Source organism: Pelobates fuscus, chromosome 6 (assembly GCF_036172605.1).
Source record: "Pelobates fuscus isolate aPelFus1 chromosome 6, aPelFus1.pri, whole genome shotgun sequence".
Lineage (NCBI taxonomy): Eukaryota > Metazoa > Chordata > Amphibia > Anura > Pelobatidae > Pelobates > Pelobates fuscus.
The window spans coordinates 189,043,063-189,060,413 of record NC_086322.1 but is presented as its reverse complement, the minus strand read 5'-3'; the positions used below and the strand labels follow the sequence as shown (position 1 = coordinate 189,060,413).

At 39.1% G+C, this 17,351-nt stretch overlaps 1 protein-coding gene across 1 annotated transcript in view; it reads left to right on the top strand.

The window, feature by feature from the left end:
• The window catches only part of METAP1 (methionyl aminopeptidase 1), a 51,987-nt gene that overhangs the window by 29,530 nt on the left and 5,106 nt on the right, over positions 1–17,351 (top strand). Inside the window, exons 6-9 of the mRNA XM_063458605.1 lie at positions 1,568–1,651; positions 7,784–7,922; positions 11,812–11,943; positions 13,278–13,421. Of these exons, the coding sequence (XP_063314675.1) occupies positions 1,568–1,651; positions 7,784–7,922; positions 11,812–11,943; positions 13,278–13,421 (499 nt within the window). The remainder of the gene's footprint in view (positions 1–1,567; positions 1,652–7,783; positions 7,923–11,811; positions 11,944–13,277; positions 13,422–17,351) is intronic.

The following is a 17,351-nucleotide window of genomic DNA, read 5'->3' as shown; positions in this document are numbered from 1 at the left end:
TGATTTTAGTTCCACACGATCAACGCCCAACACCGCTGCCTGCATTCCCGCGAACAAGATGGCCGCCAACACAGTTCCCAAGTGTTTCGTGCATACGAACAGCGACCACCCAGCAGCACAATTAGAACACACGATGATGAAGTGTCAGGAGAGGTTAACACGCATAGAGGTTGTCCGCAGTTTGTGAATTTGTTCGGTTCCCGAACAGTACAAATAAATCCCACAAGCCATGTCTTTTTACACGCCTTCTCCATGGCCCATTGTCCGTGGCCGGGGGAGGCCAGGAGTCCGTGGCTAATGCCTAGGCAAAGGGGCGTTCGTCACCGTAGTGAAGTGTATTTTATATTGATATAATGCATATTTCTTCTTTTTTATTCTTTATTTTTGAATGACAAATGTGACATACGGCATACAGAGGTCACTATGAAACACCGAACGAGAGTTCGGGGGCACCCCATCTATGATTTAAAATTCACATTTTAATTGAATGCTAACCAGGGTATCGATTTTTAATATTGTTGGATACGCATTCCAAATTACTTAATATTTTTGGCTAGACTTTTCAAATGTTGTTTTTTAAAATATCAAAACGTGGTACATAAAAATGTTAAATCATTAAAATATTTTTAATGTTTATCCAAAACTATTACATAATTGGGAACGCTTACTCAACAATATTAAATCGAGGCCCAGGTTTATATGTTCTTACTTGTATTAGCTGTTTAGCTTGCATTCAACTAGGGTAAAAGCACTATAAACATTTCTCTTATTATTCTACTGTTCAAAATGAATAGTTTTTGTATTTCCTGCCTGCTTGCTGTATATAAACATGCTCAGGTTTGTTCATCAAATACTGAATTTTAGCAAAGTGAACAGAATTGGCAAAGTTGAAGCTAAAATACTCAAAACATATATATATATATTTTTGTAAAATATGATTGCCAAATAATATTCCTTAAATTACGAAGTGAAATATTATTCAGCGATCAAAGACCTAACGTGTCTCTTAAAACCACACAAAGGCAAGCTAAATAATTTCTGACAAGGTGAAACGCAACAATGCTATCTTATAATGGATACCTCTATAATTCACAAATTACCTCTACAAAGTGACTTGTGCAAAAAAAAAAAAAAAAAAAATTACGTAAGTGGTCCAAAAAGTGTATTCAATAAAGTGCAATATGAATACAAAAACCTTCACATAAGTGTTCTCAAATTCAAAGTGCATTTAGTAGAGTGCCCTCTGCCTATCCAGCAAATGCAGTGTAAATGTGTGTCTCCTTGCAAAATCATACTACCTATGAAAAAAATACATATGCTGAAATGAATGTATTATGTAATTTGTAGGGCTGAGTAAAAATGTTGCTCTCTACCCTTCCTTATAAAATGTTATCTCTTTGTCAGCACAAATGATCATAATCTGGAAGTTTTGCTGAGTAGTATAGGGACGGTTAAAACTCCAGAGAGAGATCAACAAATAAAAACACACGTCATTACTTAACCATAACATTTATATTTTTTTTCATTAGAATGTTTTGTAACGCATTTCTCTTTTTCACATTTTCAGCTTGCTAGAGAGGTGTTGGGAGTGGCTGAGTTGATGATTAGATCTGGGGTAACTACAGAAGAAATAGACCATGCAGTGCACTTGGTAAGTATTTACCATTTTTCTTATTTGACCTCAAAATCATTGATTGATTAAAAATAAATCAACAAAACTGAACATTTGATTATTGGGTTTTATAGTTTGTATCCTGTCATACAAGTAAAGGTGGAATGTGTCACAATTACTAGAAATATTTGAATAAAGTTACATACTGAAAACGGTAACACCTGATGAATTTTGGCAACACTTCAAGGATTATACAGACAACCACGCAAGCTTATATGCACAAAGGGATATATTTGGGTTAGTTATTATTATTATTATTGCCATTTATATAGTGCCAACAGATTTCGCAGTGCTTTACAATATTATGAGAGTGGGGATTTAACTAGAAATAGGACAATTACAAGAAAACTTACTGGAACAAGCTCCCTGATAGCATCTTGCGTATGAAAGGGGCGGATGTGGGCTATGTTGTTAAGATTAAATCTACAGGATTTGGCAACATACTGGATGTGAGGCTCAAAGGTGAGACCAGAATAAAGTATGACGCCAAGACCGCGCGCTTGCAAGGATGGACTTATGTGGCTACCACTAACTTGAAAGGAGAGCGAAAGAGGAGGATCAGTATTAGGAGGAGGGAAGACGAGGAGCTCAGTTTTAGAGAGATTGAGTTTCAGAAAGCGAGAGGACATCCAGTCAGAGATGGAAGAAAGGCAAGCAATGGCACGTTGCAGGGCAGCATGGGAGAGGTCCGGGGAGGAGAGATATATCTGGGTGTCATCAGTATGCAGGTGGTAGTGGAATCCAAAAGAGGTAATACGCTTGCCAAGAAAGGACACCAAGGACAAAGACTTGGGGGACTCCAGCCAAGACAGGACGAGAGGAGGAGGTATCATTAGAAAAGAAGACACTGAATGAGCATTGGGAGAGATAAGTGGAAATCCACAAGAGGACAGTTCCAGAGACTGAGTGATTGCAGAATTTGAAGAAGGAGAGCATGACCAATGGTGTCAAAGGCAGCAGAGAGGTCAAGAAGAATTAGTATGGAGTAGTAGTGGCCTTTAGATTTAGCTGCGATTAGGTCATTAGTAACTTTGATAAACACAGTCTCAGTAGAGTGGAGAGGGCAGAAGACAGATTGAAGAGGGTCAAGGAGAGAGTTGGAATTGAGGAAGTGAGACTTATGGGTAAAGACAAATCTTTCCGGAAGCTTTCCAGAAGGAAAAAGAGAGCAGGGATATGGGACGATAGAGGGGGAAGGCGGGTCAAGAGATGGTTTTTTTTTTTTTTTTCAGGATAGGTACTACAGTGGCATGTTTAAGGGCAGCATGGACAACACCAGAAGAGAGAGAACAGTTGAAGATGTGTGTTAAGGAAGGCACAAAACAAGGGGAGAGAGATCTGATAAGGTAAGATGGGACAGGATCAAGCAGGCGGTGGTGGGGCGAGAGGAAAGGAGAAGCGCAACCACCTTTTGTTCTGTAGCCGGGGAGAAAGTCTAAAGGGTAGGAAAGGCACGATCTACGTGTGGTTGAGAAAGAGAACGGCAAGGTGGGGAGAACTCTTTCCTTAGTTGGAGGATGGCCGCAGCTTAGTTTGGGGGGTGGCTACAGCAGGGCGAAGAAGAGAGTTAAAGGTGTCAAAGAGACGCCTGGGATTGCGGAAGCATGAACTAATGAGAGAGGAAAAGTATGACTGTTTGGCGAGGGCAAGGGCTGCGCTGTATGACAACAATATGAATCTAAAATGGAGAAAGTCTGACTGGGTGCGAGACTTCGTCCAGGAGCGTTCAGCACAATGGGAGCATCTTTGCAGGTAGCGTGTCGATTTGGTATGCCACGGTTGGGGGGCGTTTCCTCCTCGAGGTGCATGTTTGGAGCAGGGCTGCAGCGTTCAAAGCAGAGGTGAGTATAGTGTTATATGCAGAGATGGCCAGTGAGGGACAGGAGAAGGAAGGGATGGATAGCCGCTGTAAATCAATATCAGCTGACAGCTGCTGGAGGTCAATAGAATTAAGGTTCCTCCTGAGTTGAGGTGGGTTAGGCTGAGGTTGTTGTGTGAGGGGGTACTCTAGAGCAAATTATAAGAGATGGTGATCAGAGAGAGGAAATGGAGTGTTGCAGATATTAGATACTGTACATGCATAAGAGAAAAATTAGGTCAAGGGTATTGCCAGCTACATGGGTGGGAGAATTGGCCCACTGCGATTGCCCGAGGGAGGAAGTAATTCAAAGTAGTTTAGAGGCTGCTGAGGTCAAATGTGGGTTAATGGGAATATTGAAGTCTCCGAGAATTAGGGATGGAATATTAGAAGAGAGGATAAGGGTAGCCTAAAGTGGTCAAGAAAGAAGAGAGGGGAACCAGGGGGGTGATAAATAACAGCAATGTTAGCAGAGAAGGGTTTTTGAAAAAGGCAAATCAAATTAATTTCAAATGATGGGAAGGGGGGTGGGTAGAGGTTTGAAGTAGCAGTGAGGTGAGAAGAGAAACCCTACACCACTACCATTACATTTAGAGCGACTTGGGTTGTGGGTAAGTTAAAGACCACCAAAGGACAAGGATTTAGAGGTAGCAGTGTCAGAGGGGGAAAGCCATGTTTCTGTTAAGGCTAGTAAATATAGGGAACGAGAGATGAAGAGGTCGTGGACAGCAGTGGATTTTGTAATACTGCAAACAGAGCGTGCATTCCAGAGGGCAGTATTTAAGAAGGATTTAGAGGAAGAGTAACATGAGATGGGTATGAGATTGGTGTGGTTCCTTGAGTTAGTACGTGGTGGGTTTGCCGAGATGGGACCGGGGTTTGGAGAGATCACCAGCTGCTAGGAGCAGAAGGATAGAAAGGAAGTGAACGTTGGAGTAAGATTTGAAAGTTTTGTAGGAGGGTATGTATATTGAGGATTTGGGAGGAGTTGAAAGAGAGAGGCTGGAAAGGTATATGGAGAGTGCATGGGATAAATAGAGAGTGGAGGTGAGGAGAGTGTGGCGAAACCAACCTCGCCACTGGGCCCTGGAGAAGCCTGTTTGCTAGCCTCCTACCTGCTGACTATGGCCCCTGGGTTATTTGGGGCATATTGTACTTTATATTGCTGCTACTGGCCCTTTAAAATCAGCGATGGACATATTGGGACTTTTGGGACTACTGTCCCTTTAAGACTGTGGAGCATATTCCAGTATACTGCCTTTAATATTACATATGTATTTATGTGTTGAGTTTAACCTGGGATATGTATGCAGCATTCATCTGATTGTTCGGTAGAATCACTCTATTCATTATATTGAGTGAAACTACCGAACAACCAGACCACCCAGGAATAAGTGTGCCTCCAATTACAGTTTGCAACAATGTTGCAAACGGGTAATTGGCAATCAGTGTAATGTATTCTTTGTCCTCTGGGTGGCCGCCATTCGGGAAACAAACACGTGGCGGCGGCCATCTTAAACTACCGAACAGCGGTGTTTTGCCGTCGAGTGTCTGGAACTAAAATCGGACACTTGACTAGGCAAACACCGCCGAGACCTCCATACTTCCAGAAATTCGTATAGAAACTACCGAATGACCCGCCGTTCGGTAGAAAGAACCCCACAAACAAGGGAATTCATTCAAACCCTCTCCAGGCTCTATAACACAGGCAATTCGTCTGTTTTCATTCCCTTGTTTGTGACCGACCGCAGGGCCAAAATGCATGGAACTGTTTTCGGATACTTTACCCATGCGGTCGGTCAAATCTTTGGAACCTCATATCTCCCGAACTGTTCATCCGAATGACTTGAATTTTGGATATGTTGTCCCCCTGAATAAGGGCTATCCAGCGATGCTGGATTTAAAGGTGTACCCCCTGTTTTTGGGGTACATCCAGAACTTGGCTGGAAAAGTGTACCGGATAATTGGGTTTAATGTTATCTGAGGGGAGGGGATGTGTGGGCTGAACCATGTATGTGATTGGTTATTTTATGCCTCCCCCTGGGTGTGGCCTGTATGTGGATTATTGTAATAAAAGCCAGGCTGGATGAGCCAGTCCAGAGTTCCTGTTTTACCCTCAAAGTGATGTGTCGTCTCATTATTGGGGGAAGGATTTATGGTATGCTGTTCCAGTTGACTGCTAGGAGTACAAGCCTATTCGTATGGTTCCTATTCAATGGTCTACAGCATTCATATGCTTGGGAGAATTTAAAAGGTTTCTCGGATTCGGTGATTGTGGTGTCTGCCAGAGTGCTTGGAGTCCTCAGGAAGCACTAGGAGCATCCATTAACGGAGGTACCAAGTCGGGGTGCCAGGCGATCCGTTACAGAGAGGTTTAGTGACTTGATTGGTTAGTTAATAGTTTCTTGTTATGCTATTGAATTGGGACATTGTTTATAACATTGGACATACTGTGCATTTTCCAGGATTAGGGATGTCCAATTAGGCAGGATTTTCTGCTGATACAAGTGTTTACAGATTAGTCTAGATGAATACTTATAGTCTTGGCATAAAATAACCCTTTTAATCAAAATTAAATTAAAGCATAGGTAGCCATTCCCTTTTAAGAACATTTAAAGCCGCTCTCTTACCAACTTGTCACTATGGCTATTTAATAAAGATAAATCTGACTGCCTTGAAATGAAAGACCATGAAAAGAATAAAAGACAAAGTAAGGACTATGTTTTGCAATCAAAGCTTTGATTAGTAAAAGTCTGAGCTTCTGATGTCAGGTTTTGTCAGTCTCTCTCCAGCCTCCATAATACAAGTGGACATGTTATTTGCAAACAACTTTGTAGGTAACATAGCCTTTTAAAGGAACACTAGAGAGTCAGAAATACAAACATTTATTGCTGACACTATAATTTTGAAACCGCAGTTTAGGACCCCTGCTTCACAAAACTCACGTTTTTTCAGTGCTGCATTAGTCTGTCATGGCTGGCTCCACCATTGCTTGACTGAGATCATCTAACGTGATGATCTCCACCAGTCCAATGGTTTCCAAAACGCAGCGCCAATCATCTCCTTCTATAGATGCATTGAATAATTCCATCTTGGAGAAATGTTAATTGTCTTCATGCAAAGCATGAAGGCACTGACTGTCAGTGGTGCACATTGTCTGAATGGATACCACTGGAGGTGTTCCTAGGCAGTAGTGTAAACACTGCCTTTTGTATGGACATGCAGTATACACCAGAACAACTACATTAAGCTGTAGTTGTTCTGGTGACTATTGTGTCCCTTTCATTAAACTCAAAGTTGGTGATCATAGTTAAATAGGTTAATTTATTTCATGCGGTGAAGGTGTATGTAAGTGTTATAATCTTGCATGACAATATTATTTTAACAGATGATATTCCATTACTTAAATTAGTCAGCCTATCTAGAGAATGTTTTTTCTATTTCATTTCTGTGGTTTAAAATTAAAAGATTGTTGGTCCTTTAACCCCTTAAGGCCCAAAATTCTGGAATAAAAGGGAATCATGACATGTCATACGTCATGTGTCCTTAAGGGGTTAAAGTGTTGTCGATTGTTGGCTTGTCACTGGTTAGAACATAATTCAAAACACTCATCTGGATTCAAAAATAGTACTTCGTAGAACCTTTTTCTTAGTAATGTATTTTTTTTTTTTTTTTCCTCCGGGGTGCCCAGAGTGAGGACACAAGATAGAATACCTGTAACACTGACATAGAGATCCTAAACTAAGAATGTTCATAAAGAAGCATTATTAACCATTTCTGCAGATCCAGATGGTTGGCGATGTTTCATGCCTCTACCTTTCTTACCTCCTACTTTTGGGACGTTAATGTTTTGAAGCTGAATTTGGAAATTCCGAGTCTTTACAGAATACAACAAAAAAAGGACTTAGACTCATACCTAGCAATATCATTGTGATCATGCAACATTCATAATAAACAGCCACATTTTCATAAAGATCTGAACACTTGTTAATTTTTTGTCTTCCTATGAGATTGAACAATACATATATTATAATTCGGCATCCCAGAATTACATGGTGTTTCTATTTTTTATTTGTTCATCTAGGAATATTCTTTTCTACACTAGTACATTGTTATGCCTTTGATTTAGATTACATTTATGATTGATAGCTAAAACACCAAAAATCTGTCATGCACATATATTGGTTTATGCCTTGCAGATGCATAAACTATAATACAATAATGCAGGGATTAATTTACTATTGTTGTTTTAGGCATGTATTTCAAGGAATTGCTACCCTTCCCCTTTGAACTATTACAACTTTCCGAAATCTTGCTGCACGTCTGTGAATGAAGTAATCTGTCATGGAATTCCAGACAGAAGGCCTTTGCAAGATGGAGATATTGTTAATGGTAAGAAATACTGCATTATAAGCTGAGAGGTTGATTATACGTAATATAAGGTCATGTATAGTTATTCTTGGTTACGTGAGACATCAAATCATAATCGGAATATTTACAATTAACCAGAAACCTGGACTTATTTTCAGGGAATTTATTTTAACACCACAAGTTCAGTGTCTAGGCACTGTAGTCACTTCATCTGGCTCCATTCTTCCATTCAGTTTTTAATGTTTTGATCCTAAACAAGAGTCCACAGCAGCCCGCCTCCCCTCTGTGCTTTTCAGGCTAATGAGGAATCATTTGCCTGAGCTACAGTGGACGGCAGTGATAGGCGGAGAGTTTCAGCCTATCACAGCTGGTATGTTTTGGTATGGCACGGGAGAGTGTAATCTTTATGGCATCCATCATTTTATAGCATGTGGGTGCATGGCATGGTAGGAACTGCAGAATGCCTGGTGCCGGTGTCTGTGGACACCTGCCTGATACCTTGGTGACCACATTTATCACCTGCTTTTAAACAGCACTAGGCATCCTCTGAGGCAGTGAGGGTCCATTGCATGTAAAATTTGTACCCATGGCATGTATTACTTGTACTGACCAATGGCTAGTGACCATTAGTAGGGGGAAATCTTGAGCCTTGTAATTGGGATTACTTACTAAACTGTGAATCCTCTGGAATGCATTGCCACATTGCAAATCAACTGTTTGCTACATGTTTTACACTTGCATTTACTTTGTGAATTCCCAGCAGTTCTTGAATTGGTAAATAACCCTGTTTTTTCCAGAAAGATATAAAAAGGTATTGTTGTCCAGACAAAAAAGGCTAAGAACTAGCTTTGTAATGGCCTTTCCCTATTATCCTGAAACCTCAACTGCATAGTAGGATATTTGCTTTTGAAAACATGCCCTGTCAAGTTTTTGCCCAAAATGTGTGCAAAACAAGCATTTATGAAGATCTTACATTTGCAATTATTGCCTGCCTGAAAGTTACTTTTACTCTGCTTTAAGGGACACTATAGTCACCTGAACAACTTCAGCTTAATGAGGTTGTTCAGGTGAGTGCTACAGCTCCCTGCAGCCTTTTTCTTGTAAATGTTTACATTGGAAGCTTGGAACACCCCTAGTTGCAGTCAGACGGCCACCAGAGGGACTTCAGAGTTCAGAAGCCCTAAAAGGGCCTCATTCACGTCTGACGTATTCACGCATGGGTGAATACTTCAGACGTGCTATAAGCACACAGAGCACTGTGAGCGCACTTTGTGTGCTGAGGCTGTCAGCACTGCGTGGGAGTGGCATGAGCTGACAGGCTGAAGACCGAAGAGGAGGAGGGGAGGATTCAAACTGTAAGTAAACTTATTTAGTGAGTGTGGGTGGGTGACTGAGGGTGAGTGGGTAGGGATGGATTTGGGGATGACTTTGGATGATGGGAGTGGATGGCTATGAATGATGGGAGTGTATGGATTTGGGGATGGCTATGGATGATGGGAGTGGATGGCTGGGGATGGATATGGATGATGGGAATGGATGGATTTGAGGATGGGAATGGATGGATTTGGGGATGGATGGGGATGATGGGAGTGGATGGATTTGGGGATGGATATGGATGATGGGAGGGGATGGATATGGATATGGATGATGGGAGGGGATGGATGGATATGGATGATGGGAGTGGATGGATATCGATTGGGATGGAGAGAGAGTGTGTGTATGTCTTTAATTTTGTACTACTTGTGTGTTTGCATAGAAACACTATATATAGAGAGATCTCTATATATAGTGTTTCTATGCAAACACACAGTTTTGTTGAGGAGGGGGCGGGTATAGAAAGCGAGCTGAGCGGTCAGTCAGACAGCTCAGCTTGCAAATGCGCATTCCGCGCACATGCGCGGTAGAGGCGCTGAGTTCATTCATAGGGCGGCATCCAATGCCCCTCTATGAAGAATGCGATTGGTGCAGCGCGAAGCCGCGCATGCGCACCAGATCGCGATTACGCTTTTCTGAGAGAAGCGTCTGAGCCCCGCGATTTTGTCATTTTGACGAAAAAGGGGGCGCGGCATGGCTGGGAGCTCGGCGCTGGAACGGAGGTAAGTTTTTATTATATTAAAGCCTCGAAAATTAGTTTTATTAAATGAAAGTTCATATAAAAGCAAGAAAGAAGGCTGGGGGACCTGTCTTTCTTGCTTTTATATGTAGACTATAGTGTCCCTTTAATTTTTAGTTGGGCATTTGGGTTTTTCTTCTTAGGCAGGAAACACTTCTTATACAGTTTCCACAAACACTGCAATGTTTTTACATCCATTATCTAGATAAGAGATCTGGCTAGTTGGCGATATTGTTAAATTTACATTTTTACTCTCATTTTTCTTTTAGAGAGAGAGAGAGATAGTGAGTGAGTGTATGTGTGTATATATGTATATATATATATATATATATAATATGACTGCATTGCTCAGTATAAAAGCCAGCCACAACCTCCCTGGATTTATAAATATTATTTAGTCCCTAAGTAGTTTTACCTCTATCATTAAATCTGGACTGACCATGGAGGTTTTTTCCCCTCATAATTTACAGCACTTTCAGAAGCACTCATAATGGATAGGTATGTACACTATTGTTAGTCTGCTTGCATTGCCCTCCCAATCTTTGCGATTATCTGCATAACTGCTGTAAATGACACAATCCACATTTTCACCACCTACACATCACCATTTCAACCCCATGATAACTGTTAAAGGAACACTAAAGTCACCAAAACAACTTTAGCTTAATGAAGCCATTGTGGTGTATAGATTATGCCCCTGCAGTCTCACTGCTCCGTTCTCTGCTATTTCAAAGTTAATCACTTAGTTTACATAGCCCTAGTCACACCTCCCTTCATGTGACTTGCACAGCCTTCCTAAACACTTCCTGTAAATAGTCCTCTAATGCTTACACTTCCTTTATTGCACTTTCTGGTTAATAATTTAGAATTTTGTATCTACTGCACTGTTAATAGCTTGCTAGACCCTACAGGAGCCTCTTGTATGTGATTAAAGTTCATTTTACAGAGCAGGAGATAACAACTTTTAAAGTAAGTTACAACTGATTTTCATGCAGGCTGTGTGAGTCACAACCAGGGGAGGTGTGGCTAGGGCTGTATGGACAAAAATAAAAGTGGTCTTACTCCTAAGTGGCAGAGAATTGAGCAGTGTGACTTCAGGGGCATGATCTATACACCAAAACTGCTTCATTAAGATAAAGTTGTTTTGGTGACTATAGTGTCTCTTAAAATTCTCTACAAATAGTTACCTTCTAGGATTGGCAAACTGCTTCCAGGTAAATGTTAGCAATGTAATATCAGATACTAATTTAATAACTGGTTTTGGTGTCTTGGGGGTTTATTTTCTGAAATATGAAATGTAGCAAATTGAAATTCATAACTCAACATTAATGCTAATATAGCTAAGCTGTGCCTATATCAAAATTTAAAACTTTTTCTGAATTTGCTATTTTTGCATGAACTTAACAATTTAAAGTTTCAGTTCACTACGATTCTGAGTATTAGGAATTATTCTTATTATATGTGTTATAACACCTCTAGGAGTGTAAGAAAAATAATCCCACAATGCACATCTTATCATGCAGCACAGTGCTTGCTATTACCCTTCCTTCTGCTCTTAGTCTTAGGCTGCAATTTTAGATACAAGTGAAAAACCTACATCTAAGACATATTTATTGCTCACTATGTCTCTAAATCCTGATTGTATAAGACTTAAATAGTATTATGGAGGCTTGTATTACTGTTTTGGTTAAAATCTTTATTGTATCCCTTTAATCACAATAAAAACACCAAAAATACTAACTTGGTATTTACTTATCCTTTTTTTTTTATATATATATAATTTTGTTTTTTTTTCAGTGGATATTACGGTTTATCGCAACGGGTACCATGGAGACCTCAATGAAACTTTTTATGTTGGTGATATGGACGAAGGAGCCAAAAGACTTGTTCAGACGACCTATGAATGCTTAATGCAAGCTATTGATGAAGGTGAGGGCTGTTCTGGCTTCTGATTCCTTTGAAGTTGGTCATTTTAAACAGAATAGAAACCTCAAATGTATCTTCCTGGAAATCATTATTTTCAAAAAAGAAAATGACAGAGAATAAAAATAGAAATTGTAAAATACAACATTATTTCTTTGGAAGCTCCTGTTGTTGTGTATTTGTCCGTTCATCTCTGCTTGTATTTATATTGCCATGTGTCCTATATAGGCAGTAAACATATTATAAAAAAAAAAAAGCTATGTAAATAGCCTTTCCGTGCTACCCTCATAAGAAGTGGGTGATATCTCAAATTACACGTTGTGAGATAGATTGGGCTGTTTAATGTAATATAAGTCATTCATGGAGTAATTTGAATTTATACTTGGATCTAGAATTAATATTACAACCTGGAAATCATGAAATGACTCTAATTTAACCCTGTAACTTCGCTAAAACATTGCAGCGGTGTATACTTGATACTGCTGTGCTTATGAGATGAAACTGAGATCATGAATGTTTCTTGTTCTCTCTACTGTAGCACATATTCATTTAAGAGATGCAATACACATATGCATACATAAAAAGTAATACATTAATGGGTCGCTCTAAACTAGTTCGTCCTATTGAGGTGGTTATGGTGCCAAGACCATGTCCATGCAGTTGTTTTTTTTTCATGTGCATAGAGCCACCTTCCTTCGCTGGAATACAGTCTATCCAGTAGGCAGTATCCATTTTGTGCAACGTTTGTGTCTGTCAGTACACAATCCATGCTCACAATAGACACCTTGGACAGAATTCCTTTGGCTGTGTGTTAGATGCACACGCAGTGTCATAGCATCCGCTGCCCTGCTTACAGGCAATATAACTGTCTGATAAAGAAAAAGACCTAGCGCAGTGCAGCCTCTGCCATCTCTTGGTCTGGAGGTCCAAGGGGAAAATAAAGGCTACTCTGCTGGGAATTTATGTGCCATGGACCACAACTCATCATTTTCAGTGAAACACTGGCTCTGGCTGGTGGGAGTTAAAAATATACATATGATGTAATAGGGTACTTGCCTATAACTCCCCCCCCCTACACACACACACCACCTTTTGTATAAGTATGTCACTAGACAATTACTCTTTTGAATCATTTTAAATGCAAATACTTTTTTTTGTGTGGAGACTTTTTTTTTTTTTTTAGGACTAGCCGCCCCTTTAGCATGAATAAAATAAAATGTGGTTGACCTTATCGAATAAGTTTGATCCTTGCTTGAATTGTTACCTTTTAATGTAGAATACAAGACTAACACACTTTATATTAACCGTCTTTCCCCCCAAACCCTCCCTCTCTTTCCCAGTGAAACCTGGTGTCCGATATCGAGAGCTGGGGAACGTTATTCAGAAACATGCCCAAGCAAATGGATTTTCTGTTGTTCGAAGCTACTGCGGACATGGTATACACAAACTTTTCCACACAGCTCCCAATGTGCCACATTATGCCAGTAAGTTTGCCATAAGATGAGTATACCATTTTAAATTAAATATTCTTAATCTTTAAATGCATGTTTAATGGACATATGGAAAGATGGTACAATGCATGTTATTAGGGATGTTGTTGACAGTGGAATAGATACTCGAGTAGAGCAATTTGTCTGTTTTACAGGCTTAGTATAAAAGCATTGTCATAAAGTGTTTTCCTTCTCACCATGCATTCTTATATAGTTGTAATATTCTCAATTCGCAAGGTACATCAGGCTCGGCAGTAAGTATGGCCTCGTCCCTTTAATCCTCCATTGTAAACCTTTTATTTTTTTATTTTTTTGGAAACTACAATGTTTACATTGCAGGGTTAAATACAACAAAAACTTTGTCACATGACGTGAAAACCCACATTGAATACAGTGCTTTGCTATGAGGAAGCTTGAATTCATGTGTGGCATTCGCCATGTATTCACACCAGGTCCTTAATTTTCCTTTTATGAGGAGCCTTGGATCGGACCATTGCAGGTGAGGTGATGCCTCCTCAATGAGGTTTCTGGACATTTTATTAATTATGTATGGCAAATGGGGCTGGGCAGTGGCACTATAGGAATACAGGTTTGTATATCTAACGCTATAAACAAGCACTTCATGTACAAACACCTAATCTCATCCCCTGGCACCATCTTACCAGTTTAATCATTATCAAATGGCTTAACACTAAAGTAGTGTCCCTAGTTGCCTGTCTTCTGCCTCTTATCACTGATGAGTTTCAAGAACAAAACAATCGGGTACATTTGTTTCAAAGCTTAGAAAATTTACGCTTTTAAAAGGGGGGGGAAGGGGGGATCTTTGTTACGGGTTACTCAATCTCATCTGTCCCTGAGTGACAATGAGAGGAAATGTGAAGAAAGTAGGAACTGCACAAAGCTTACCATCGTATTGATGAAATGTAATGCTAGGGTTAGGGCTTTGACATTTATGTTTATCAGTGGAACTACCTAACTTGTGTTTGATGATATGAGTATATATGGCCACATCATGCTATATTCCACAGTGCTGAGAAAACTATCTTCTCCCATATCACAAAATGTCTCAAACTGACCTTGGAAGATACTCAACCTTGCAGTAGGTCATGGACCACAAACATGCCGTTTAAAAGTAACCTGCATGTTTTTCTAGATCACAAACAAAAGTGTTCTTGAAGGACCAAGTCTGTCATCTGAGCTCATTATAAATTTGTTTGTTTCACTTGCTGATGACAAGAGGGAAGGAGATAACAAATTATCCTTCTGATCAGGAAAGGTTGATGACTGCAGTATACACATGTCAAAGTCTTCAGTCAATCACTGAATGCAAGTAGTTGCTTTGCTGACTAAGAATTGTTTCTAAAAAAAATTGTTGGGTTGAGTTTTTTATACTTCCAAAAAAAAAAAAAAGACTGTAGCCATTATACAATTATTGCTTTAGATATAAAAGTACACTCAGATTATATCTGTGTACATGTCATCCTTTTAGAAATGCTTATTTCAGTTGGAAGAGAGACAAAATAATTGTTATGGGTATCATAAAAGTCTAAGTGCAAATTAGTTACTGAAACCCAAAAATAGTTAACCAATTTCTGTTAGCTGCACTTTTTTTTGTGTGAAATGGGGACTTTGGCAATTTTGCTTACTGCATAATTGATGGCCCACTCTATCACTGGCTATCATTAACCCCTTAAGGATAGAGGCAATTGTCCACATTCTGAAACCATAAAAAAAAGCTATAGGTTTGTTCCACCATTATTTAAGGGTTTTTACTTCATTACCCCCATACATATTATATATTGTTTGTTAAAGGACACAAAGGGCTTTCATTTTATATACTTTATGTATACCGAACACATTACATGTGACTAAAATGTGGGAAAGACCCAAAAGTTTTCACATTTCTACTTATTTGTACACACCCAGTGCATCTAATTAACAAGAACTCAAAATAGTTTCACATATCAGTACTGATTGTTAAATGCCTAATATGTTTAGGATCTAAATTAATGTTTGATAGTTAACACTAACCTTGTACAAACCATAACCCTTATCCACACTAATTCTAACTGTATGCCTACCCTAATATTACCCTTAAAGGAACACTATAGTCACCTAAATTACATTTGCTAAATAAAGCCGTTTTAGTGTATAGATCATTCCCCTGCAATTTCACTGCTCAATTCACTGTCATTTAGGAGTTAAATCACTTTGTTTCTGTTTATGCAGCCCTAGCCACACCTCCCCTGGCTATGATTGACAGAGCCTGCAAGGAAAAAAAAACTGGTTTCACTTTCAAACAGATGTAATTTACCTTAAATAATTGTATCTCAATCTCTTAATTGAACTTTAACCACATACAGGAGGCTCTTGCAGGGTCTAGCAAGCTATTAACAGCAGGGGATAAGAAAATCTTAATTAAACAGAACTTGCAATAAAGAAAGCCTAAATAGGGCTCTCTTTACAGGAAGTGTTTATGGAAGGCTGTGCAAATCACATGCTGGGAGGTGTGACTAGGGTTCATAAACAAAGGGATTTAACTCCTAAGTGGCAGAGGATTGAGCAGTGAGGCTGCAGGGGCATGTTCTATACACCAAAACTGCTTCATTAAGCTAAAGTTGTTCAGGTGACTATAGTGTCCCTTTAATATCAACTCTACACTCTCTTTACCCATGAACTCGAATTAACCCATACCAAGCATTACCTTGACCAAACCCTACTCTTATCCCTATATCTAACCAAATCTTAACCCACGACCAACCATAGTAATATGGTAACCCACTGCTAATGTAAAATGATTAAAATCGAAATGGGTTTTACTATTTAACACAGTGGTCGTATGATGCTACCATCTAATGGCCATTTTCAGAATAACACTTGGTAATTCATTCTTTTCAAATGTTTTTTTATTAATGGTTTTATATTTTTACATCAATATATGCAGTACTTTTATATTGAATACATCCAAGACAAAATTGTATATGAAGATGCATACATCAAATGTACAAGAAGAGTACAAACAAAACAAAAAAAATGTGTTTATAGTAACAGGGGCGTACCTAGAGCATCTGGCACCTGGGGTGGACCCTGTGTTTGGTACCCCCCTCTTTAAAATTTAAAAAACACCCACAAATGTAAAAAAGAACCCACGCCCTTCATATAACAACCCTGCACCCCCCTACACATAAAAATCCTGCACCCCCTATATATCAAATTAATATAAAAATACACTTAGAATGACGATTATTATATATATATATATATATATATATATATATATATATTTCCACGATCCCAGCACTCTTGTTCCTGGTCTTAAACCACTTGGTGACCAGACCCTTTTTAAATTTTCTTACCGTTTGTGTTTAGCTGTAATTTTCCTCTTACACACATTATATACCGTTTTTCTTGCAATTAAATGGTATTTCTAAAGATACCATTATTTTCATCATATCATATATATAATTTTCTAAACAAAAAAATGTTTTTTAAAAACACACCTTTTCTAACTTTGACCCCCAAAATCTGTTACGCAACCGCCAATAACACCTGTGCTAAGTAGTTTCTCTATTTTGTAATGAGTTTAGAAATACCCTCGAGCATAGATTAGAGGGATTTCCTGCTCTGGTGCGTTCGTCTGTGTTCGGGGAAGTAAAAAAGCATTAAAGCCTATTATAGTTGGGATATAATGACACTTCCTAACATTGTGAAGGGGTTTGTTTATTTTAGCTAAAATTGTAGCATAGATGACTTTGAGAATGTTTCCAATTTGGCTATTTTGGCTTTAAATTTAAAATTCACTTTGAATTTGAGACAAGCCTCACTTTAGTGAATAACTTTTTTTGATTTACAAATTTTCATGGGTCATTTGGGGATTTTTTTTTTTTTTTTTCCCATCCCATGCCAGTTTATGCAAAATGCAGA